At 31.8% G+C, this 24,389-nt stretch overlaps 2 protein-coding genes across 6 annotated transcripts in view; one reads left to right on the top strand and one right to left on the bottom strand.

Moving 5' to 3' along the window:
- Positions 1–24,389, top strand: part of LOC149477372 (sodium- and chloride-dependent transporter XTRP3) — a 68,098-nt gene that overhangs the window by 25,164 nt on the left and 18,545 nt on the right. The window contains exons 3-14 of one of the 5 annotated variants that reach the window (XM_089710709.1): positions 6,076–6,308; positions 8,425–8,655; positions 9,112–9,222; positions 9,341–9,582; positions 13,659–13,809; positions 14,345–14,546; positions 15,131–15,290; positions 15,752–15,914; positions 16,300–16,500; positions 18,812–18,895; positions 19,637–19,713; positions 20,076–20,165. In XM_089710709.1, coding sequence (XP_089566835.1) covers positions 6,076–6,308; positions 8,425–8,655; positions 9,112–9,222; positions 9,341–9,582; positions 13,659–13,809; positions 14,345–14,546; positions 15,131–15,290; positions 15,752–15,914; positions 16,300–16,500; positions 18,812–18,895; positions 19,637–19,711 — 1,853 coding nt within the window. In that variant the 3' untranslated portion in view covers positions 19,712–19,713; positions 20,076–20,165. Of the gene's footprint in view, positions 1–6,075; positions 6,309–8,424; positions 8,656–9,111; positions 9,223–9,340; positions 9,583–13,658; positions 13,810–14,344; positions 14,547–15,130; positions 15,291–15,751; positions 15,915–16,299; positions 16,501–18,811; positions 18,896–19,636; positions 19,714–20,075; positions 22,662–22,682; positions 23,079–24,389 lie in introns of those variants that run through there. The other 4 variants (XR_016317632.1, XM_089710711.1, XR_016317631.1 and 1 more) reach the window with 4 other exon arrangements.
- Positions 720–4,760, bottom strand: LOC149477376 (vitellin-degrading protease-like). The gene is made up of 5 exons (XM_089710999.1): positions 4,434–4,760; positions 3,783–3,939; positions 2,307–2,568; positions 1,891–2,028; positions 720–897 (listed from the first exon to the last, which is right to left on the bottom strand). Exons 1-5 carry the CDS (start codon positions 4,489–4,491, stop codon positions 745–747), a joined length of 768 nt encoding a protein of 255 aa, XP_089567125.1. The 5' UTR covers positions 4,492–4,760; the 3' UTR covers positions 720–744.

The following is a 24,389-nucleotide window of genomic DNA, read 5'->3' as shown; positions in this document are numbered from 1 at the left end:
GACAATTAAGTAAAATATATTTTATATATCCCCTTTTATTATTTCGAACACAAAAAACTATTTCACAAAAATGTAATAAAAATATTTATAGAATGACCGTGAATAACTTTCATTCCATTGGTATCTATGGTATACATATTTTTAGCTTTGTTACATGCATACATATACATAAAACTAGCCGCACACCACGACGACGCGGCGCTCATTTCACTTTTTTTGTTAGCTTAAAAAAACTTTTTACAAACTTGTCTGGGCAAAAAAATATATAAGTTTTAAAACCAAAAAATAACCCCATTTTTCGGCATTTTATAGAATATATTATAATTAGTAGATATGATATAGATATTATTGTCTAGTTTGATTATCTGGGCAGTATTAATGCATATCGATAATTTTTAATGATGGACAAGAGCGTCGCGTCGGTCAAATTAAATGCCTTTATTAAATGCCTTGGTTAAAGTAAAAGTCTGGTGTCTCCAACGCAAAAAGATTATTTTTAGTAGAAAAGTAAAAGCTAATATTTAATGTCCTGAATGTTGTATCAAAATAACAAGAAAGAAACGTGCTACTACGTGATATTCAAAAACCACAAAATAAAAAGACATTTCATTTGATTTATTAAATTATTTATTTAATTTGACAAAAAACTCTTTATAAAATCTTTAAAAAATATACTTCACAGAGCATTATACTCATTAAAAATGAATCTATCACTACTAATGCTCCAGTGGCGCTGAAATAACCCTACTGATTTTCTTTAATAATTTTGTCAATGAAATCACGTAGACTTGACACTTTAGCATAGATACCGGGCGTGTCTTTCTCAGCGCAGCTGCGGCCGAAGGAAACTATGCCAATTAGCTTGTCTTTGTATACTAGAGGACCACCGCTGTCGTTCTGAAAAAAAAACTACATTTCCAGAAAAGTCTATTGAAAAAAGAGCGTGTGCCGAGCACAAGACAGAAGTGAAACTTCTTTGACAAGGTTTAAAGATACCAAAATCGTCGCCTTACCTGCTCCATGTAGAATAGAAACAGGCAAATATATACACATCAAGAATGTCTAGAGATTTTTGGTATTGCATCAAATATCTAAAAATCTATGATGAATTTGATATTGTAAATCGAAGAATTCTAAGGTTATTTTAAGGTCTTTTATTAAAAATAAAAGTATTTTAAGATTTTTTTTTTATTTTCATTAAAATTGTTAATTTTTCTCACCAAGGTGGAAACTTGAATGGAAAGGATGTGCATTTTTTAGTCAGAAAAATATTTTCACTAAAATTGGCAATTTTTTTTTCAAAAATCGAATTAGGTATGTATAAATTATCAGTGTTAACAGCATATACATTTACCAACGATGACAGACTTTGTTAATGTGTTTATATTTCTTCGTGCAAATGTGATTTTAAAATTGTACAAAGGATTTAAATCTTGCCTTTGTTTTGCCACATTACTCGTACAAAATGCTAAGCGCAAATGTGTACTTATGACGCCTCACGACGTCACAAATCTTATTATTGTATAAGGTGAAGGTTTAAATTCGATCCACATATACTTTACAAGCGGTTTTAGTATTTCTAACTACGTTTAAAAGGTGCATGCTCTATACCTAGGGGCTAGGGCTACACATTACAAGTTTTGCCTATCATAGGTACATTTTTTTTTAATTATTTTTTTTTTATTAATGGCCAGGGTGCAGTTCAAAAGAGTGTGACCTGTTTGTGTTTTTAATTAAAAAAAACTTTTTGGATTTCTTTTTGCTCTTACGTAAATACGAACATTTTCTGACTCCGTATTTCGAATAGAGATTCAATCGGGCTGATATCTTTAAATTCCGCCTCATGGTCAAATTTTTTTCTATAACAAAAAAAACACAGAAGTTATTTACCTGGCAGCTATCTTTTCCTTCTTCACCAGCGCAAATCATGTGTTTCGTCAAATCCTTTCCGTAAGTTTTAGCGCATATTCTATCTGTGACGTAGGGTACATCTACTGCGAGGAGAATATCAGAAAGGGAGTTTGGATCCTGAAAGAGAAATATTGGTTTGATTTTGATATTTTTTTGTACTTAGAAAGTTAAAGTTTTTTTTAATGTATAATAGATAAAATAAATACTATAAGAAATATACATATAATCTATAAGTTCAGTTCATGTTTTGTTTCAATTCAATCAATCAGTAGATCAATGTAAATAAGAAAAAGAGGGCAGAGATTTTAAGATTTTTCTTCTTAATCACATAAAAATGTCAGTTTTGATTCATCTAAATATTAAATATAGGTACCAACATAAAAAAAAATACTTACATACGGATTGGTCCTTCCAAAACCCATGGTTTCAAATACCGCGTTATCTTCTATAACCATGTTGGGTTCAGCTAATGCGATTGGCTGCACTCTATCATTGAATATCAACTTCTTACTCAATTTGAGCAATACAACATCACAATCATTATGATGAAACAATAAATAATTCATAGTAAAACTTGGATGCGGATAAGATGCCATGATTTCGTGGTGTTCACCTTCGTTTATTTTATCTGTGCCAACAACTACTTCTGTTGGATTCCTAGAAAAAAATAAAAAAATATAGTATTATTTTGAAAGTATTGCCAGTGTAAAAAAGTAGATGAATCCGATGCTGATCGGCTTAGACGACACTGGCAACACCGTCGCACGTCATTTTAAAATTCTTTCTAATTTTATTATGAACTAGCTATTCATGCGCGGCTTTGCTCATTTTGTACAAATTACATATATGTTAAAACCTTCTTCAAGAACCACCCTATCTATTAAAAAAACATATATGGGCAGTGTGTTTGTTATACACTATGTAGGGTCTAGGCCCTAGACCTCCCTAGACTCTAGGGAGTAGATATACTCGTACCTACAGCAAACATTATTAATCCTTGTTACTAACTGTGTGCCATACCAACTACCTACGGCCTCTAATAATAATTGTTGTGGGGGACTGTAGTCTGTACTCTGTACTGATTGAAAGAGTTATGTAAAATTGTAATTATCATGTACCCTTTTTATGCGTTATTCTTTCACTTTGCTATGGTCTAAATTATTTCCGACTCTAACGACTGTCACCTGCTTTCTATATCTACCTGTCGTGATGAAATATAATAATAGGAGGAAATATTGCATAAGTAATTTATATTGCATAATTTTTGGAATTATTGTTAAATTTTCGATTTCGAATGTCGATTCTGACTGATGTATGTTTTAAATATACATATAATTGATAATAATTGTAAAACTCGTAATTGGCGTATTGTATCATAGATATAAGTAGATTAAGTCAAACTGTAAGCTGTGTAGTTTTCAAATAAATAAATAAATAAATAATCGACAAATTGGTTTATTTTTCGATAATATTAGTTTTGATGAGATATGTGGAGGGAATACTAAAATACATCAGAGGGAATGTAGTTTTATATGTATTTTAGTATGTTGCAAAGATAAGATAACAATAATTATGTTAACTACGTGAATAAAGTAGTTAATTATATTAACTACGTAAATAAATAACTTCGTTGTTTTCTTGTACGAACTTATCGATGCCTTTTTATAATTGAAGTAGTTTTTCACTTTTTCATGCACAACTGGCAGTTCCCTTGTAATGTATAAGTTGTCTATAACATATCTTCCTATTGCATACTTATAGTAGTGTAGGTACTTATGTTTGCGCAAATACTTTTACACTATCATATAATTAGCTACCCTCAATATAGATTGAACATCATTAGAAAATTTTAATTACAAAATAAACCATACCCATCAAAACTCAAGTAACAATGTGCTGCTGATATGACGAACTGGCTTGTGACGATGGAAGCTCCACATCCGTGGTCCACGTGCTTCACCTTATATATCGCGAAGTACGGGACATTCTCTATACTTACCGGATCACCGCCTACTATTTCAAATGATCCTGCACAAAAATATTAAAAATCAAGACAGAAAACAAACATTACCCAAACTCAAACTCAAACTCAAATATATATAAATAAAACTAAAGATGCACGTTTTAATTGTAATGTTATGAAATTATTGTAATTTCACCGATCCTTGAAATGTGTACGAAGTTTGAATTAAATCTGTGCGTTTTGAGCGATCCAAATTGAGTATAAAAGCGTCGGTTACATAAAAACATACAAACAAACATTAAGATGAAGCTAATAATATCATGTTAAAAAAGATCGTGTGTGCGGAGCACACGTGTCAGAAGTGAAACTTCTTTGGCAAGATTCAAAGATACCAAAACCGTCGCCTTATTCCATGACCTTACGTGACCTTGCAATTTTACTCTCAACACGCCTAAAGAAGTTTCACTTCAAAACAGGAAATTAACTAAAAATGAATATTTATTTACATTTTACACAATAAAATTACGTATTTTCATATTTACGTAGTGGCAACACTCACCATACGCTGCTCTGCATTCGAGCAAAACCAGAAAACCAAACAATCCAAAGATTGCCATGACTGATTATTGAATGAATTATCATGTCCACATAATAATATTTATATCAAGTGATTTGCAATATAATTAAAAAGATATGTAAACTATTCTGACGTATGTAGTTTTTATTATTTTCAAGTATGGCGTGCCGCATATTTTGTTTTATGCACGTGTTGGTTAAAGGCCTGAAAGGAATTTTCGGCTGTAAATTATATCCGTTGTCATAAAAAAACTATATACATGATCGTTCATTTACGTCATTAATTAGTGTAAATTACTAGCTGTGCTCTGCGGTTTTACCCGCATTGCTCCCCTTTTATTGATGTTAGCGTGATGATACCTACAGCCTTCTTCAAAAAATGAGCATTCTAACACTGAAACAATTTTTCATATCGGGCCAGTAGTTCCTGAGATTAGCGCGTTCAAGCAAGCAAACAAACCAACGAACACATCAGCGTCGGTTTACGGTTTCAATAAATTTTGGAAGAGAAAGCCATACTTAATCCTGCCTATAATTTTAATTTGAATATAATAATTGTAATAAATACAGTTAAGTTAATCGGATATTGCGTGTATTAAAAACCGTGTCTATATTGCGTTATTCTACATATATAATTAGTTTAATCTTATGTTAATCACTGAACACCATAACTGTATGAGGTTTTTAAATGCTCAATTATATTTCTGTTTTTACATATTAACACCGAATATTAATGCATGCAAAATACTTTAACGAACTGCAAACAAATAAAATATGTATAAAAAAGACAACATTTACAAATTTAACAAAATACTTGGACAGTATTTTTTCTTAATAAAATTAAGTTTTTTCTTACATTGTTTTAAAATATTATGTTGCAAATATTGGTGTCTATATCTTCTGGCATGATGTGTAAAATAAATTGAATATGTATTTTATTTACGTAAAATATTTTAAACTTGTTGCGACATAATATTATGTACACCGGTATTGATTTCTTCGCTACGACGCAGTGTCTACGGCGTAGACAGTGCTACGACTTTTGGAAGTTAAACATGTTTGAAATTAGAGGATTTCAGATCCAATTTTATGATTGACTATGTAAATAATAATATTATTATTTTACCTCGTTCCGATTTAAATTTTTATATTATTTAAATCAAATTGAAAAAAGAAAGTTTTTTTTATTAAAAAAAAATGTAATGTTAACCTTTACTCATGGTTGCAAATAGTTATGTTATATTATGTACTAGTTTTAAATTGTGCTATCTCTAAAACTGAAAGCCTCATAAACGCATTATTTGTTTAAGCTTGTGTAAGCCTTCCCACAAACATGCTCGCTGCAAGGTGTTCGATAAATAATAGACTGAATATATTTAGTTAGAAATGCATTTAAGTAAATATTTTATAATTGAAGTGAAACTTCTTTAGGCGCGTTGAGAGTAAAATTTCAAGTTCGTGTCATGGCAATACCGTCGCATCATTGAGTAAGGCGATGGTTTTTTACCTTTGAATCTTGCCAAAGAAGTTTCACTTCTGACATGTGTTCTCGGCAGACATGCTCTTTTTGATAAATGTGTATTGCATTATACAGGAAATCACTACAACTCTACATTTAATTACAGGTGCCTTCTTAATCCCGTTTCTCATCATGTTAATCCTGGAGGGTATTCCGCTCTTTTTGATCGAGATGGCGATTGGCCAGAAGATGAGGCTAGGCTCCCTTGGAGTGTGGAACACTATCCACCCGTGGCTCGGCGGTATCGGCATCTCCAGCTGTGTTGTGACGTTGTTTGTGGCGTTGTACTACAATGTTATCATCACTTGGGTGTTCTTCTATCTATTTAATAGCATTCGGGTAAGTTTTATTGGTTTTGCTGTGTAGTTCGTTCGCGTGAGCTTCATTGTCACGCGATTAGGTTAAAGATACAAATCTTGAACTTTTAACCTTTATTTCATGATATTATGGATATTCAACGTCATTTTGCAGAAAATGTAGGTATTATAGTATACTAACTGTGCCCCCGCGGTTTTACCCGCGTGGCTCTGCTCCTGTTCGTCTAAGTTTGTTGATAGGATGAGAGAAACCTAGCCTTGGATAGCCCATTTATCGAGGAAGGCTATTGGCTGACTATAATCATCACGCTAAGACCAACAGAAGTGGAGACACGCGGGTGAATCCGAGGAGCGCAGCTAGTATTAAAATAAGTATAGATTAAAATTGATGAAGCTCTTGCAAATATACAAGATAAGATAAATTAATTATAATAATATAAATTAATTATAATAAATTAATGTATTCATAAGTTTATCGTATGAAATGCATGTGTTGGCGTTGATAATACACTGAAAGAATTTTAAGTATGCCATTAATAAGCAGAGCTTTATCGTTGATGTGAATAGCAATTCAATTAAATAAAATATAATTAAGCAAATAGAGAATTATTCAATAGAAGTTTGAAATACACTTCATTAAAAAGCTTCGAAATATTACGTAATTTAGAAGCTACCGTCAAATGTGGCTACTTGACCTTTACTTGGCAACTTGACCACACCTTCCGTTTAACAACAAAATATCAAATTTTGTAGAATTGAAAGCAAATTGACCTAACGTATCGATGTTGGTAGGTTTTTAAAATATTAATTGGCAACATATTTTAATTTTAAAGCGGTAACGCTGTTGGTTCTCGCAATATAACGTATCGAAGTGTGACTGTGACTAAGGATCTTTTGCCGGTGTCGGTATTATTATGTTTGTAGAGCTTAAACTGCACATCTCAGGTGAGTACAGTTTTGATATGTTGTGTAATAAACGTTAGAGATTGATTTTACAGTGGGAACTATCCAATTTTAGGCTCATCTGTCGAAATATTTGCTTGGGCATTGATGCCTCAGGTTAGGTCAAGTTGCCATTGACCGCTGCGTGGCAACTTGACCAACGCCTAGGGTTGACACTAAAAAATAACGTGACTGCATATTTTCCTTTCTTTATCTGTTTCGAGTTTTGCATAGTAAAATCAATAAATTTGCTGCAAATTTCGGACAATCCAGATACTTATACTCACTTTGATGACAACGATTTAGCATATTTCTAATGAAAAATAAATGTTTCCTTACCTATTAATCCTTAATCCTTACCTATTTAAATACCTTTAAGTATTAAGTAATATACATATACATAATATGTATTAAATTTAGTTTAATAAATAAATAGTTCATTAAAATTTGTGTCTTGTTTGTGACAACCCTATCCGACATGTAATGCTTTGTATGAAATCATTACAAACCCCGTGGCAACTTGACCTGGTAGCCAGAGCCTAACAGTTTATTGTAAAGCTTCGGGCTGCAATATTTAAAAAGTCGAAGACTTAAAAAATAATAGCAACTTAGCCTAAAACAAGAATGTTAAGCATCTACCTATGAAAACTGATGTGCAAGGTCAAGATACCACATCAGTGTCAACTTGACCTGTATTACGTTTATTTGTAAATAATGTCAGATTCAATATATTTTAAAGAAAGACCTAGTAAAAGTGAATGATGAAATCATTCATGACATGAACAAATCATAAAATGTTAATAAAAGTTTAACATAAATAAGTTAGCTAAGAAAAAGTAAAAAAATGTGGTCAAGTAGCCACATTTGACCGGTATGTCAAATGAATACTTTGAGTTTGGAGTTTTATTTTTCGTCATAAATATTTATCATCATAATGGATTCGGGATTCGACCTTGTTTATTATGTGTATCAATATCTATATGTACATAAATAGTATTCATCACTACCAATCTTTTTATGAGGTGTTTATTTATAGTATCGCATCAAACGCTCTGCGCTTCAAACTTCAAACTAAATGAAGCGATATGATTGCTATTTACTAACACATTCCTCGCTACACATACTTGCACATTATTGGTAGAAAAGCACTCTACCGATTTCATTGTTTTTCCATAAAAATATTACTTTTCATCCAGTTAAGTGCCGACTCGCTCCCCTGGGCACACTGTCCAGCCGACAATGGAACAGCTGAAGAAGAATGCTCCAAAGCATCAGCCACTGTATACTATTGGTATCGAGAGGCGTTGGACGCGTCGCCTAGTATTGACGAACCTGGTGTACCGAGGTGGTGGATCGTATTGTATCTCTTGCTGGCTTGGATCATAGTGTTCTTTATTGTTATGAAGGGGATCCAGAGCAGTGGCAAGGTAGGAATTGTATGCTGTTTTAAGTGTATTGTTGGTAAAGTTAGAGTAATGATAGACCCTGTATTTCTGAGACACTCTGTATTTAACAAAATATATTAAAACAATCGAGGTTAAGCAACGGTTTAGCACAGTTATATATTGGATGGGTGTATCTTTAGGTATACCTATAGCTACATAATATATTTATGTAGTAAAGACGGTAGGACATATTTATGTTTGAAGTTTTTAATGAAAAGGTCGATAAAAATATATTATGTAAATGCATGATTGTACCTATAATTACTTAATGACAAATAATTTCTAAGTTCATTAGTTATTTATGAATAGCACCTTTGGTAGCTATGGTCTATTATTATTGTTTCCAGAAATACATATTGATTTGATTTTCTATATGAAAATAAACTCTACGGGTCAAAGTTCCAATCTCCTCAATATTTAATTGATCTACAATTTCAGGTGGTCTACTTCACATCCCTGTTTCCTTACGTAGTATTGACAATATTTTTCGTTCGTGGAATAACGCTTCCTGGATCTGCTGATGGTATAATCCATATGTATAAACCTAAGGTAAGCCTTAGTACATACTTAAGTCTAAATATCTCACCTTATATTCTATGAATCTTATGCCATAAAGCTTCGAAAGATTGCAACTAACTCTCCTTTAAATATCTTTCCCTGTTTCCAGCTGGAGAAACTTCTAGACCCCACAGTATGGCTGGACGCAGCAACCCAAGTGTTCTATTCATTCGGTCTCGCGTTCGGTTCGCTTATCGCCTTCGGTTCGTACAACCCGCCGAACAACAACTGTGTGCGAGATGTGCTACTGGTGTCTGTGTGTAACGCATTAACTGCAATATACGCGTCTGTGGTCATCTTTAGTATACTGGGCTTCAAGGCGTTTACTATGGTCGAGAAGTGTATTAGCAAGTAAGTGATTTTTGTGGTAAAAGTTGAGATATGAACTATAAAAAATAATTGGTTTTGATATAAATGTAAAAGAATTGAAAATATGTATTTTTAGAAAGTTTTAAAATAACAAAAACAGTTGGCTTTGCCTAACCTAATAATAATGTAATTTTTATATAAGCAGCTATAAAACTTGGGCAAAAACATTTACAGAATATAATATATACCTAAGTGGCTAAGTATACTGTATACTGAAACAACATTAACTTATTTACATATTATGTAAATAGGGTTATTAAGATTCACTGTTTTAGCCGAAGTTGGTTATAGAGTAGGTACCTACTTTTTGATCTACTGAATGATTATTTATTTTATTTCTACATATTTTGAGCATTTCTCTTCACCGCCGCGGCACTGCTTTGTCTTAATTCCAATAAATTATGTAATTCTAAAACCTTCCTCGAGAATCACTCTATCAAAACCCGTTGCATACACTTTTAAACATTTAAGCATACTTACATAGAGATATAGGTACATAGTATAAAAAATTCGCTGTCTATCCGACAGCGAATTTTTTATACTATGTACCTATGTACTATAATGATATTGAAATCCGTAATTTCCTCATTTCATTAATTGAAATAGATAAGAAACTCAGCCAAAACAATTTGAATTTATTAAGATTTCATTACGTTCCCTTAAATTGAGACGAATACACTTTAAACTCTTAATCCTTATTCCTTAACCCCAGAGGCTTTTCCTCATTTAACAATTTAATGAAATTTTCAGTTTACATTTACCTAATCCGTTAATCTCAGAAACAAGTTTGATTCCGACAGGATTAAGAGCTAAGACAAATTATACTTTAATGTATATTTTGTTGAATGTTAAGTATGAACATTCAAATGAATGAAATATATATAAAAATGAAACCCGTTTTCCATGGTCACGGCATCACGCGTGAACAGGTGGACCGATTTCGATAATTCTTTTTTTATAATATTCCTTGAAGTACGAGGATGGTTCTTATGTAGAGAAAACGTAAATATGTACCACGGGCGAAGCCGGGGCGGACCGCTAGTGCTTTATAAATGAGAAGAGCGTCTCTTGTCGTCGTGTAACCGGGGCACGGGACTATAGGCATAGGTGTTGCCCCGACATGGCAAAAAGACGTGGGTTCGAATCCCGCCTCGCAATCGATTTTTTTCTCTATTCTTTAACAATAATTATACCTTAATCAAATAATTTAAAAAAAATGCAATAAAATCATTTCAGTAGAAACAGTTAACTGGCTATTAACAGTAGGTAATTTTATAAATTAGAATTAACAAGCGTTCCCCTAATGAATTACAAGGCTTATGTCGTCCGCAACGCAAATCATAACAAATATTTTTCATTTACAAATATGTACACGTAAAATTTAATAAATAATGTAGTATTTATAACAGAAAGATAAATAAAAAAAACGCGTGTGTGCCGAGAACACATGTGAGAAGTGAAACTTCTATGGCAAGATTCAACGATAACAAAATCGTCACCACTCCAAGACTTGACGGTATTGTCATGGCGCGCCCTTGCAAATTTTACTCTCAACGCGCAAAGTTTCACTTCTACAAAAAGTAGTAGGTAAGGCTTTCCGAAAATAAATTGGGTCAACATTTACTTACATTTTTGTTATAATTAAAATGTTTCATTTAAAATCACTTAAGTAATTCTTAACGCCTCTGGATTTTCCTCAATAAACATCTTAATGAAATTCTATCACACCGAAAACCATTAATCGAAATTGATTTTGGTAGTGATTTGGGAAAAGCACTCAAGTGTATTTATTTTAATTTTGTACTTTCCTCTCCTTTTTAACACGTTTATATAAGCTTCATCTGTATGTTTGTATCTGACCGACTCTTTTGGAGTCGATATTTTATTCAAACTTTGTTTTATAGGATCGGTGACAATACAATAATTTCATGAGTTTTATCTGTAAGCATGTATTTTTTTATTTCATTTAAACTATATCTATTATTAGTGATCGGTTGTCAAGAAAAATTTAAAACTTATCTTAGCAGTTCAATAAACTTCAGGTTCTATAAAAAATTAATTACAAGAAGTTAATGTATTTTATGCAGTCTCTGTCCTATAAAATAGTCAAGATATTATAATGGGTAGAATAATAATTGTTAATTTCAAACAGTTTCAACGTAAAAATAAAACTAAGTATATCTCAACCAAGCTAAGTTTGCACAGGCTCGCGTCGATTACGTCACACTGACGCTTACGTACGGTCTGCAAAAAAGGATTCGCTATGACTTAAAAAAGTAAACAAATATTTGTTAGATTTTACTTTGCATTTATAAGCGGGAATAAGAATAAGGCATTCCAATGAGGTGCAAACATAGCTTGGTCAAGTTGTATACCTACTTGACTAATTAGTTAAATACCTAATTCGAGTAATTTCGAGGTTTTCATTACAATACATAAATACTCTCCTTAGGTTGTGTTGCTTGATTATAATCGATTCATAATATTTTTAATAAAAAAAAATATGTAACAATTACTTTAAAACCAAACTAAAACTTGAGTCAATTCATCATAACAAAGAAAATGATCTCAACATCATCATTTGACCTAACGTTCTGATGTTGATGAATAATTGTACATGTTTATTGTGATTAATGCATATTTTAAAAGGTATTTTACAACTGTAAGATTTATTACTTAATTCATTTATATTTTAATTATTAATTTAATCAATTGTACAATACTCAATCCAATTAAAACAATAACAAGAATAATACATTTAGTTTTAGAGGTTGTTACGGACATTCTATATTTATTTTAGTTTTCAATATTAGCTAAAAATAAATAAATTGGAACTTTTAACTAATAGAAAAAATCGATAACGAGGCGGGATTCGAAGCCGCGTCTTTCGCCGTTCCGAATAAATTATTTAACGAAATAAAAACAACCAATCGTTTAATAATATTGATAACACAAAGTGCAAATCTAAATTGATATCAAAATGATCAATGTCTCATTCAACCATCGAGTCATGGAGTCAACAAGCTGACAGTAAATAATAGTCTTTAATAATAACGTCTTGTTTCAACGTTATAAATGTCCGTGATTTTAATTTTGCATTGACTTTATCGTTTATGAATAGTACTTTATTATACAGTATATGATTTATACGAATTAAATTTTATGTTATTTTTAACCGATTTCAAAAAAAATGAGGAAGTTATCAATTCGGCCGGTATATATGCTAAAAACTAAGCAACGGATTTTGATGCGGTGTTTTTAAAGATAGTGATTCTCAAGGAAGGTTTTAGTATCTAATTTAGTAGGTTTTAGACAAAGCAGGCGAAGCCGCGGGCGAAAAGCTAGTTTTGTTTACAAATTTGAATATTACAGCAGTTTATGATGATATTGAAACATAATATAATACATATTATCACAATATTATGCATAGGAAGGTTTTTCTGCGAGCAAAAAAAGTAAATTCTCCTACATTGTATGAAAAGTGGACCGTTTCCTGTTGCTTGATTTTCTTTTGTAACTCTTTTCCTGTTGATCTTTCTACAAAAATATTCAGTAGTAAAATATTCCATCCGGTCTGGAAAAATATTTTTACAATATTCTATCTCATAGCAGTCTTCATTCCCAATTTTATCCTTTTTGTTTACGACGGAATTATTTTATGACCTTCCAGTCAACAAAGTAAACGAATAAAAATACATATAAACCATTTCAGCCAAAGATGAACACAAATAGGACATAAATTGAATTTATGATGGTGCAATTACACATCGTGCGAATTGCGATGCGAATAACGAACATGCATAATATTATGTCAATAGTTAACTGCAGTCTGCACATGCTATTCACCTTGATATTCGCGTATTTGTATTAAGAGCGGTTTTTCCTTTGATAATAATTAATTAAACCAACTGTATGTAATCAGTGGGTAGACCAATGTATGAATATTGGTTCACGTCGACACTCGAATGTTTCGTCGAGTGACGAAGCGAATGGCGGACACGAATGTGTAAATGCCGTCACATAAATTACAATAACAGTAATATTCCATACATTTTCAGGGAAATAAAAGTACTAGCCCTGCACCACGTGGGCGGGTTCACTCTGAACTCAACACAGGAGTACTACGAAGAGAACTTCCCTCGTCTGAGTGACAATATAACATCGTATCTGAATCTCACTGGGTGTACCATGAGCAGGCAGTTGGATGAGGTTTGTTTTAACTATTGTTTATCATCTAATTATGTGTTGTCTTTGAATTTTCCCTAAGAAGTTTGATTTCTGACACGTGTGCTGGCACACACGCTCTTTTTATGTTTAACGTCTAATTATTGTGCCGTAGTAAATATGTTTATAATTTATAGGATTTTTTCCATATTGGTCGAAAAGCAGGTTCATGGAGAAAGAAGTAGAAAGTCAGGATTCTATTTCTTTGAAGCTGGCTTTTGACCAACATTTCAAAAGGTTAAATTTCTTTGATATTCAAATGGTACTTCGAGGATATGCATTTAAAAAGCCTCCTATTTATTACTAGGTACGCATAATTATTAAATTATAGCTCTTTGGCAAGAGCAAATGATATTCAATTTAATTGGAAGCAAGAAATGAAATGAAAAACACATTTGAATTTTACACGCGGTACATTCTTCAAGTCCCGTTTTAAAAACCTCAAACAAATCCTGCAAAATGTACCCAAACCACTTACAGCCTCAAATCCTATTAAACCTTTAATATTTTCTCCTTCCAGGCGGCAGAAGGCACAGGTCTAGCCTTCATAGTGTTCACTCAAGCTATCCTAAAGCTTACTCCAGCTCCCTTTTGGTCAATTATCTTCTTCCTAATGCTGCTCTCTTTGGGTCTTGGAAGCCAAATTGGCATCATGGAAGGCATGCTGTGCACCATCTTTGATATAGACTTCTTTAAGCGGCTGAGCAAACCCGTTATTACAGGTAATTTTATGTCATTTGTACCTATTTATAGCATATTTTCATCACGAGAAGTGAAAATTAATAGGTTTTACCAATTGTCAGAATGGATTAGTTATTTTCTCTTTTGGAAAGATTAAATAAAGATATTTTACCATACAAGAAAATTTACCATAGAGATATCTTAACTTTTAATGCGTTTCTCACCAAGGTTCCATTTCCATTTCAGAGTTTCTAGAAATCTTAAATTTGTATTCAAAAGCTTTAGTTTTGACACCGCTTTAACCTTTTACTATTTATTTTATCTATTATTTATCATCCTCAAAATTTCATCTATAATAGTGTCTCGATGAAGAAATGTTTTATCTATTCTTACAATCTTCTATAATATAAAAATGAATCCCAAAATGTGTTGGTAAGCGCATAACTTGAGAACGGCTGAACCGATTTCGTTAATTATTTTTTTATTATATTCCTTGAAGTACGAGGATGGTTCTTACGTAGAGAAAACGTAAATATGTACCACGGGCGAAGCTGGGGCGGACTGCTAGTTACTTATAATTATATTTTCTATAAAGTTATTTATCATTTACACATATTGCTTCCAGGAATAGTATGCACATTCTGTTTCTTCGTGGGCCTGATCTTCACGACCGGCGCGGGCGAGTACTGGCTCAAGATGTTCGACTCTTTCGCTGGAACCATTGGCCTTGTGGTCGTTGCTTTGTTGGAAATGATTTCTGTTATCTACATTTATGGACATGAGAGGTGAGTTATTTTAGTTCTGCGCTGTTAGAATGTAAGATTTCGTGAAAAATGGTTCTTATAGTTGCCAGTAATCACATAACTCCCAAGCAAACAAATGCCCCTAAACATTGTGATAGCTTGCGGGCGGCGGTGATCACCTAACCGAATACATCAACCCTTCTTTCATTGATTGAGGTATAAGAAAATTTCCTAGTGGCACTGTAAGAGAAATATTGGACACTCTTATAATTATTTAGCCCTTTTAAAAACATGTTGCGATTTTCTTCTAGCTAATAAACCTTCTTACAAAAGTAAGTTGAACTCAACTTTCTACCTCTATCGCCTTTTTGTCATATCCTGAGTTATTACTTTAAATTCTTCTTCTTTACCCTTAGCAAAAAAAGTTTAGTTACTACATCTTGCGAGCATGATCACTTATTTTTTTAATGACTTTCAAATTAATAATTCATTATTTTCCACAGGTTCACAAACGACATCTACGAGATGACGGGCTACAGGCCGGGCTTGTACTGGCAGGTGACGTGGCGCTACGTGGGCCCCTTCATCGTGAGCTGCATCCTGCTCTCGTCGCTCGTGTTCATGCTCATCAACCCCCCCATGTATGGCGCTTGGAATGCTGCTGAGGTTTGATATACTATCTATTATATCCTTTACCTTGGCCTTAACTTCTTGAAGTTAAACTTCTTTAGGCGCGTCGGGAGTAAAATTCAAGGTCGAGTCATGGAAATACCGTCACGTCATTGAGTAAGGCAATGATTTTTGGTTTGTAAGATACAAACGAAGAAATTTTACGTCTAACACGTGTATTCGGTACACACGAATCCAGACTAAGAACTATCAAACCTAACTTCAACTTTATTCTACTTATACTGCTATCTAAACTATTTATCATTCTAATTACTTACCATCTTTTTATAACTATTCTAATATTGTTTCTTGCTACAAAGTGGTTGTATGGCTAATTAACATTTGGAATCATTGACCAGATAAGCATATTTCAATCTTCCAGGGCCGCGTGGAAAAAACTCCGTACCCGAACTGGGTGCTCATCATCGCCATCCTCATGATCCTCGCCGGCATCCTCCCCATCCCGATCGTGCTACTACTTCGTCGCTTCCAATGCCTTGCGCTCGATGTCGACATACACCAGGGATCTATAAGGAGGATTGAAACCACTGTCTCTACTAAGGAGATGATGAGCGACCAGGATGTGAGTATTTTTCTGATGAATGTTATGTACAAGACTTTTACATGAAGATTAGGTGCTATAGTTACCTATTTATGATTATTTTAGGTAGATATTACAGATTATGTGATTACGTACCTTCTTAATATCAGATTAGGTACTACAGTTAGGTTAGCTTTTTATGGTCCTTTGAGGACCTTTGACCTTTACCTTACTTTTTAGCTTTCTGTTTGTTCTAATTGTAAAGTGGCATATTTTACGAGTAATAGATTAGGATCTATAGTTGGTGCCTTCTTGGATTTATTTTAGGTGCCACATTTTTTCAATGTTTTCGATATCCTGTCGGATTTTTAAAAGTGCATATAAAAATAATATGTAATATACTACCGGAAGGACATGGGTTCGATACACAGAACAATAAAAACAAATAGAAGTGCTTTAATGTCATAATTAGTATGAAAACCAGTGTCGCCAAACCCACACATTTAAACCGATAGTTATACAGTACACTACAAGTAAACTATGCCTTTGATTGGACTGCTTAATTTGAGTAAAAACTGACTTAGGTTATAAATTCAGCATTTCAATATGTACCCTAACGCACCATGTTACGGTTTATTTTAGTATAACATCTCTAGGTATATTAGCTGTTTTGTTTCTCATTGCACAGAAATTCCAAATTCGAAAAACATTCAGCTACTCCACAACAGAGGGCGTTAGTTTTCAATAGATATAACTTTGAACCTCAACACATAGAGATAAGGTTGAAATTTGTGTCACTCAACATTAATGACATTAACTTGATATTTATCTGATGCTATGCCCTGAGGGATGTCAGCCTTGTTATCGATATCGAGATATCGATAATGCACAAATAAATATTTTTTGTGTATTTTTTTTTCTTTCTATTATACGAGTATAGTATAATGTGTCACATTTTGGAGTATGTTTATTACTACTAAGTACGTCTTTTTATATTATTATTATTAAATAAAAAACGGAATAGAATAGTATTAATCTATATTTACAAAATACAAACAGAAAATATGCATTATTTTAAATCTTGGAACTGCCGTAGGTTTGCTGTATCGGTGGCCTTTGTTAGACTGCTTAGTGCTGTTCGGCATTCAGTTAACTCGTCACGTTGCATTTATCCATTTCTCTTTTAAATTAGCCTCTTTGGGAAATCTGTAAATAAAATTGGACAAATGAAAGCTAAGGAAAAATAAAATCAAATTTAATATTTATAATGTTTGTCTTTTCTAAAGTATCGATACTGTCGATATACGCCACAAGCATCACTAAAGCGACATTCGTTTGTTTATTGCAATAATATTCCAGAAATTCTTGTTTGCTGTTCAATCTATAATAGTACTAATTTCTTACGGATTAAGGTTCATTTTGACTAGATATTTGTATACAATTTTGACAAATTACAAGCGAAGATATAACATAAAATATTATATGTAAAATAAATAAAAATAAGACTTACCGATGGTATAAAATGCCTCCATTGCTGATATTATTTCGTCTGCTATCATTTTTGCACTCTAATACCGAACAACACGTCCTAATTAATGAATAAATACGGAAAAAAGGTTTGACAGCTGACAACCGACTCGAATATTTTTCTGCGCACAACTGAGAGCAAGTTAGGTGATCTTACCTTACAAGTGACACGTGGGCCACGCCCACATCACACTTCTATCTACTTTACTGTTCTGTGGTTCGATACCTGGCTTCTGACAGAACACAAATTAAAGACCACACAGATTATGTGCGATAATTTATTTCACTTTTAACATGGTGAATAAATTTTTTTTTCTAAAGAAGTAGTACACTTAGTTAAAAACTTGATGTAACAAACCGTAACTGAAAACTGTTATAAAATCGATATATGTGTTGCTTTTCATCTGTGCTAATGGAACTAATTTGACAACATATTGTAAAATGTAGTGTTATTAAAAGTTTGTGTCTAACAAATGTAAGGAATAGATTTCACCAACATACTAACGAATAGATTTAGTACAACCAGAAATTCTTCAGCCCTACAATATTATTTATTTAGCACCAAAATTATTTATTTTAGTTTTATCCCATTCAGATAAATATATTACGATATGTGTCTTCATTTCTAATAGTTTTATCTGAAAATCTCACTAATACAGTTTACACTATTTTTTTTTCTATCAGTAATCAATAAATTGAGGGTAGTTCTAAACTAACTATGCACAACCACTTCCAAAACTATATCATTGTCCTAAAACAAACTCGTTAGTATGTTGGTGAGATAGTAACTAACCACATGGTGAGCGGTGAGTGACTAACCACTTAGGTGATATCGCCGGAGAACGCGCCGCCCGCGCCCGCGCAGCTCGTCGCAGATGCAGCCACTAGGTTCACTATTGGAGACTTTGACGTAAGTAACGAAAAGGGAGGGTATTTTGAAAAAAATAAGAAGAAGTCTGAAATAAGGTGGAATATTTCAAAATTGGTCAGATAATTTTTGGGGATTTAAGTATCCATTTGTTTAAAACATTACTAAGTTGTTACAAAGTTCACTATTGGAAATTTTGACTATCTTACAAGAAATAACATTTAATCAGGGTATTTCGAAAAAATAAAAAATAAATATACCAGTCTATGTAATTGGGGATCAATGTAGCTTTTTAATGTTGAAGGAATTATTTCCTAAACTGATTGGACAGTGCTTAGATAAGAAAGATAATTTCCATAAGTAATTCAATTTTAAATAGTAAAAAAATTAAGAAAGAGTAAGCTGCTAGAAAGTTTTCAATGTTAAATGTGATATTCGGCTAAATATTGTACAAAGCTATTGTGTCTCTCAAAGCTAAGATAAAATGAATCATTCACTTTCCTGTTGTTGTCTCATTATGTGTATTTGCCAGTAAATTACTAAAATAAATGGAAGATACAAATATCAACCATACTTTAATAGACTGATTCAAACTTTTAAGCAAATTTAAATTCACAAAAAATATACATTCATAAAACTTTGAAACTAACCATAGAAGTACAAATTTTCGCGGTATTTTCAAACATACCATAGACAACACATTTCTGACAGCTGTTTTTTTTTTAATTTACTGACAGATACCCATCGTATCGTGCTAAAATTAACTGTGTAAATACCATCCAGGGTGTGGACAGCGCTGACGAGCGGCCCGGCACGCGCCTGCCCACTAGCATCGTGCGCGGACGAAATAAAAAATAAATGTTTGTTGTTTCATCTAACGCTACGCTTACTTTGGAAACAAAAATTCTGCTGTGTTTTTATCTGTATCATGTAGTTAGAATTTTTATTGTATTGAATTCTTACAAATATTTCAATTTTTGTTTGATTTTAATTCACTCCAGTAAATAATGCATGAAAATTTTGTTTCCATCGTTTTTTATGCATGATACCCGCTTTTGTAAATAATATCCTTACATATATTTTAGTGATTGCATGCGTTTTCGTTTAATTTTTGTTTCGTGTTGAGACTTCGTATTATTATTATTTTAAGAATTATTCTATTGACTATAGAGCATGGTGTCGAAAAAGTATCCCAATATTAATGAAAATGATTATTCCACAGTCGTCAGATTCGGAACAGGGCGAGGTGCGCGCGTCCGGCACGTGCGACGGCTCGAGCAGTAGTGACGACGACATTCCAATTACGAAAAAGAAATTCTCTCCCATTCCAGGAACTAGGTTCGCCTTGAAGCCCCTTGGTCTAAAACCAACCACTTTCAAAATGGACGTCGTCGATGATTGACCGTTATTTTTCATTTATCTGATTCGGGCGTGTACACATTATTTTGTGTATGTTACGTTGAATTTGTTACTTAATATATTTAGGTAACAGAACTTTGGACCTAATTTGAAGATATTACAAGTGCTTGTTTTTGAACGAAAGACAGAATTCAAATGGCGCATTCGCGCTTTTTATATCTTCCAGATTTGATTTGAGACTTTTAACTTGTTGAATCATTTTATTTGTTGTTGTATTGTATATTTTGCAATACTTTTGTAACAGATAAGATAACAACAAAATTACAATTTTAATTATAATTCGTTTTGATGCTGTGGTTGCTATTTACAATAGTTATTCCGAATAGCAATTCACATGTTAGTTTTAAATTGATCAATATCGGAAACAGTAAATATGAATACCCAATTAATTTACTAGTAGGTACTAGACAGTCAAATATTGGCCAAAATCGAAATAGAGAACGAGACCATAAGTCGTTCGTAAAACGTTTTGCTTAAATATTTCACTATTTCTATCGGAGTTAAGCTGATATCAATACTCGTTGTAAAAACTAGACAAGTTAAGAAAAGTGCGACTTGTAAATAAATACTAGATACGTTAGCTTGTAATTCGTAATTTATTGCCTAGTTTTCATGCCGTTGACTATTATGGTATTTAGGATTATGATTTGTCGAACAATTCGATCTACTTATAATACCGGAATAAAAAAATATAAAGCCACACGTTCAGAAATGCTTAATTAACTTCTTGTCAAACTCGTCTGTGTGGATCCACCTTTACTATAAATTGCCAGTAACAAAAATACCAAAAAGTCGATTTTAGGGGAAAAACAGGCGGAGCATAGGTGGATAAAAAATTTAGAAGGTGCATCAAAATATAGATTACGTCTGACGAGAGGTTTCTTTTTCAATTCGTATGAACAAGATTTTGAAGTGTTTAAGATAGTTACCTAGAGATCAAATATACAGTATACCTACTTAAAATTCATGAAAGAAAACATTTACCTAGTGAATTATAAATTTTATATAAAATAAATATTTATTTTATAGTTAAGCATCGTTTTGCCAAAAACTAAAGCAATAGTCGCCAATGTTCTTGATTTGTAAGATAATTTATTAATATATCATCACCGTTTAATGTTGTGATTCATATTTTGAGACCAATTCGTATTTATTTATGTTTATTAATATGTACCTTTATAATCATTTTTATTATTCGAACAAAATATGTACATTTAAATTCATTATTTTTTAGAAAAACTCGAATATTTATTACCTACCGTACATACTTTTAACATAATTGTAATTCATACAATTCGCAACAACATATTCTAAACCATGAAATACTAAATAGGGAAACGAAAGACAAATAATAATTAAATAATTAGACTATCAATCGAATCGTGAATAAAATTGTTAACATCAATTATTATAATTATTAATTAATGTAGATAAGTGGGTTTTTAGGTCTTTTTCTCTTTTTATTAATAAAATATTTAAAATCGTTTTTTTATTGCAACGACTCTACGTGGCATAAAAATTTACCCCATGTTTGAAGATGGTATTCAGGAGCGAAAAAATATTGTTGTTGAATGTTAACTGTATGGATTGTGAACCATGAAATTGGTGAGGTATTAATATCGAAAAAGCGAAGGTAATATACCTATAGGTTCGAGAAAATTCTAGAAGGATAAGTACGTTTTAAACGAAATTGAGGGTATGCTAGTCACTTTATAGGTAACTTTAATACGATGGTATAGCCTGGCTATAGTAAATATTAAATAGGAAAATATTTGATTATTTTATAGACTCAGAACTGTCAATGTGAACACAGATAAAAAATATAAAGAACAACACCACAGTCACACAGAGCACATGAAAACAGAACTGATTTTGTAAAATAGTAAAATTACGGGCAGATGATTTTTTCTAAAGATCTATTAGGAAGAAAAGTTCTGAATTTTAATTTACTTCTAAAATAAAATAATAAACTTGTTACATATTTATTTCTCTTAATTTTTAAGTCTCTTTTTAAAAACGTTACAAAAATCAAAATTTGTTCTAAACTATTGATAATAAATTATGATAAAAATTAACTATTTAAAATGCAAAAGCAATGTAACTGAAGACTTTCACCCTTCTACTAATTGTAGTCAACATTACCGAATACTATCGTTAATTTATTGTTAATTGTGTTATAATGAAACTATTTTATTAAAAACATACTATTATACTACTAACCTCAAACTATTGGATTCTTTAGCGATGCCCAAGAAGCTCCTATATCTAAAACACTGGAGATTGCACTATGAACATTAACTTGTAACAAGAAAATATGACGTTGAATGACGCCTGTATGTTTTTTTATCCCTTTCACACCAACTTGCCAAGTTAGGTGTGAAAGGGATAAAAAAACAACTTGCCAAGTTAGGTGTGAAAGGGATAAAAAAACATACAGGCGTCATTCAACGTCATATTTTCTTGTTACAAGTTAATGTTCATAGTGCAATCTCCAGTGTTTTAGATATAAGCTTCTTGGCGATGCCATATAGAACTATTCTACCATAGACAAAGTACTATCTATTACGCAATTATGTCAACTTCTTAGCCTCTTACAATTTAACAGAATAGTTTCATTATGCTCAATAAAACCTTTAATAAATAATTGTAAGACGAGCACTGTTATTTTAAAGCAGTTTAACTTGTTTATCGCTCAAAAGAGCAATAGTGTTTGTTCCGTAGATAGCTTTGGGATGACATCCCGATTTAGACGTAGTCAAACTGATGTTATTCATAAGAATTTCGAAATGCAAATAAAATTATGCCACCGATCATAATTTGTTTTTATTATGACCTACTTACTATATCAGCTAAAACAAGGAATATTATTTTATTGTTAGAAGCAATTTCAGCGGTCATATCCATATAACCCATAGAGGTCATAGAGTAAGTAGCACAGATAACTGTAACTTGTCAGGGTCAGTAGATAACAATCATCTGAAGTCAGCCATTAACAAAGGGACCCTCCCTCCCTTAGTTAGGCCATACGTTGCATAAACAGCGTCTTACAGTTATTCGTCAGCCAAATTATACGACCAGACAGGTAGAAAATATGCAAGGGAAAAAAACATAACAGCTGATATGCGTGCGTGGCGAAATTTTATTTTAATATAATTTGGTTATATAATTTTATTTTTATTTATAACAATTTAATAATCTGGGTATTTCTGGAGATAAAAATTATTATAAAATACAATTATTTCACAAATATTGTGTACTTGGTCTCATTTACACTGGTCAGACCGGTCGAGTATTCGCAATTTTTAAAGCCTTTGGCTTAATAACTGTATTGTGAAAAAGAAAATAGAAAAAATACACATACATAATAATTGTACATCATTTATTCTAGTAATTTTATATTAGGTGTCAATATTGCACTTAAAGAATTAATTTTATTAACTCTAATTTAATTTTAATTATGAGAGAATATATTCGACGTCTGTGTAACTTATTTTTTTTAATTAAATATCAGATTAAGTATATTGTCAACAATAAATCAAAATTATTAACTATTTTTAAATATATAAATAAAAGGCTTACATCATATAATTTAAAAAATTAGCCATTCATAATATATTAAAGAAATACATATAAATTAAGTACTTATAATGTATACAATACTTTTTATTCGTAGATTTAATCTAATAAAGATTAAGATTTAAACTTATTATATTATACTCTTATTAACCAAAATAATGATATATAAGTAATTATGTATTTAACTAATAATTTATACAATTATTAATAATTAAGTAATTGTTTACAGCTAAAATATTATAAATATTATAATTTACATAATATTATAAGGTATACCAACATTATATACTACATTCTTAAGCAATAATATCAAGATTAGGTTTGCAAAATGGAAACTTCTTCTTCATCTAAAGATAGCTTTTTTATTTATTTTAAAGATAATAATTTAAGTATTTAATAATATAAAAACTGGAAACCTATCTGAACCTTTTTCATCAGAACTCATTTTTTATATGAATCAATATTATAAAACGGGTGGCTAACATTTTTTGTTATAAAAATAGGTCCAAGCGGACACGGATTTACACTAACATACACGAAT

Source organism: Colias philodice, chromosome 25 (genome assembly GCF_061535455.1).
Source record: "Colias philodice isolate Cphi_HAF_F1 chromosome 25, ilColPhil1 Martin Lab GWU primary, whole genome shotgun sequence".
In the NCBI taxonomy this organism is placed as follows: domain Eukaryota; kingdom Metazoa; phylum Arthropoda; class Insecta; order Lepidoptera; family Pieridae; genus Colias; species Colias philodice.
Note: the sequence above shows the minus strand (reverse complement) of the source record. Positions and strands in the feature narration are given on the sequence as shown.

Excerpts from the sequence above, each read along its gene's own strand:
- LOC149477376 (XM_089710999.1), bottom strand. The coding sequence starts at position 4,491 with ATGGCAATCTTTGGATTGTTTGGTTTTCTGGTTTTGCTCGAATGCAGA. Across the intron at positions 3,940-4,433 it reads CGAATGCAGAGCAGCGTATG|GATCATTTGAAATAGTAGGC; the intron begins GTGAGTGTTGCC and ends ATTTTTGTGCAG. Across the intron at positions 898-1,890 it reads AAGGAAAAGATAGCTGCCAG|AACGACAGCGGTGGTCCTCT; the intron begins GTAAATAACTTC and ends TTTTTTTTTCAG.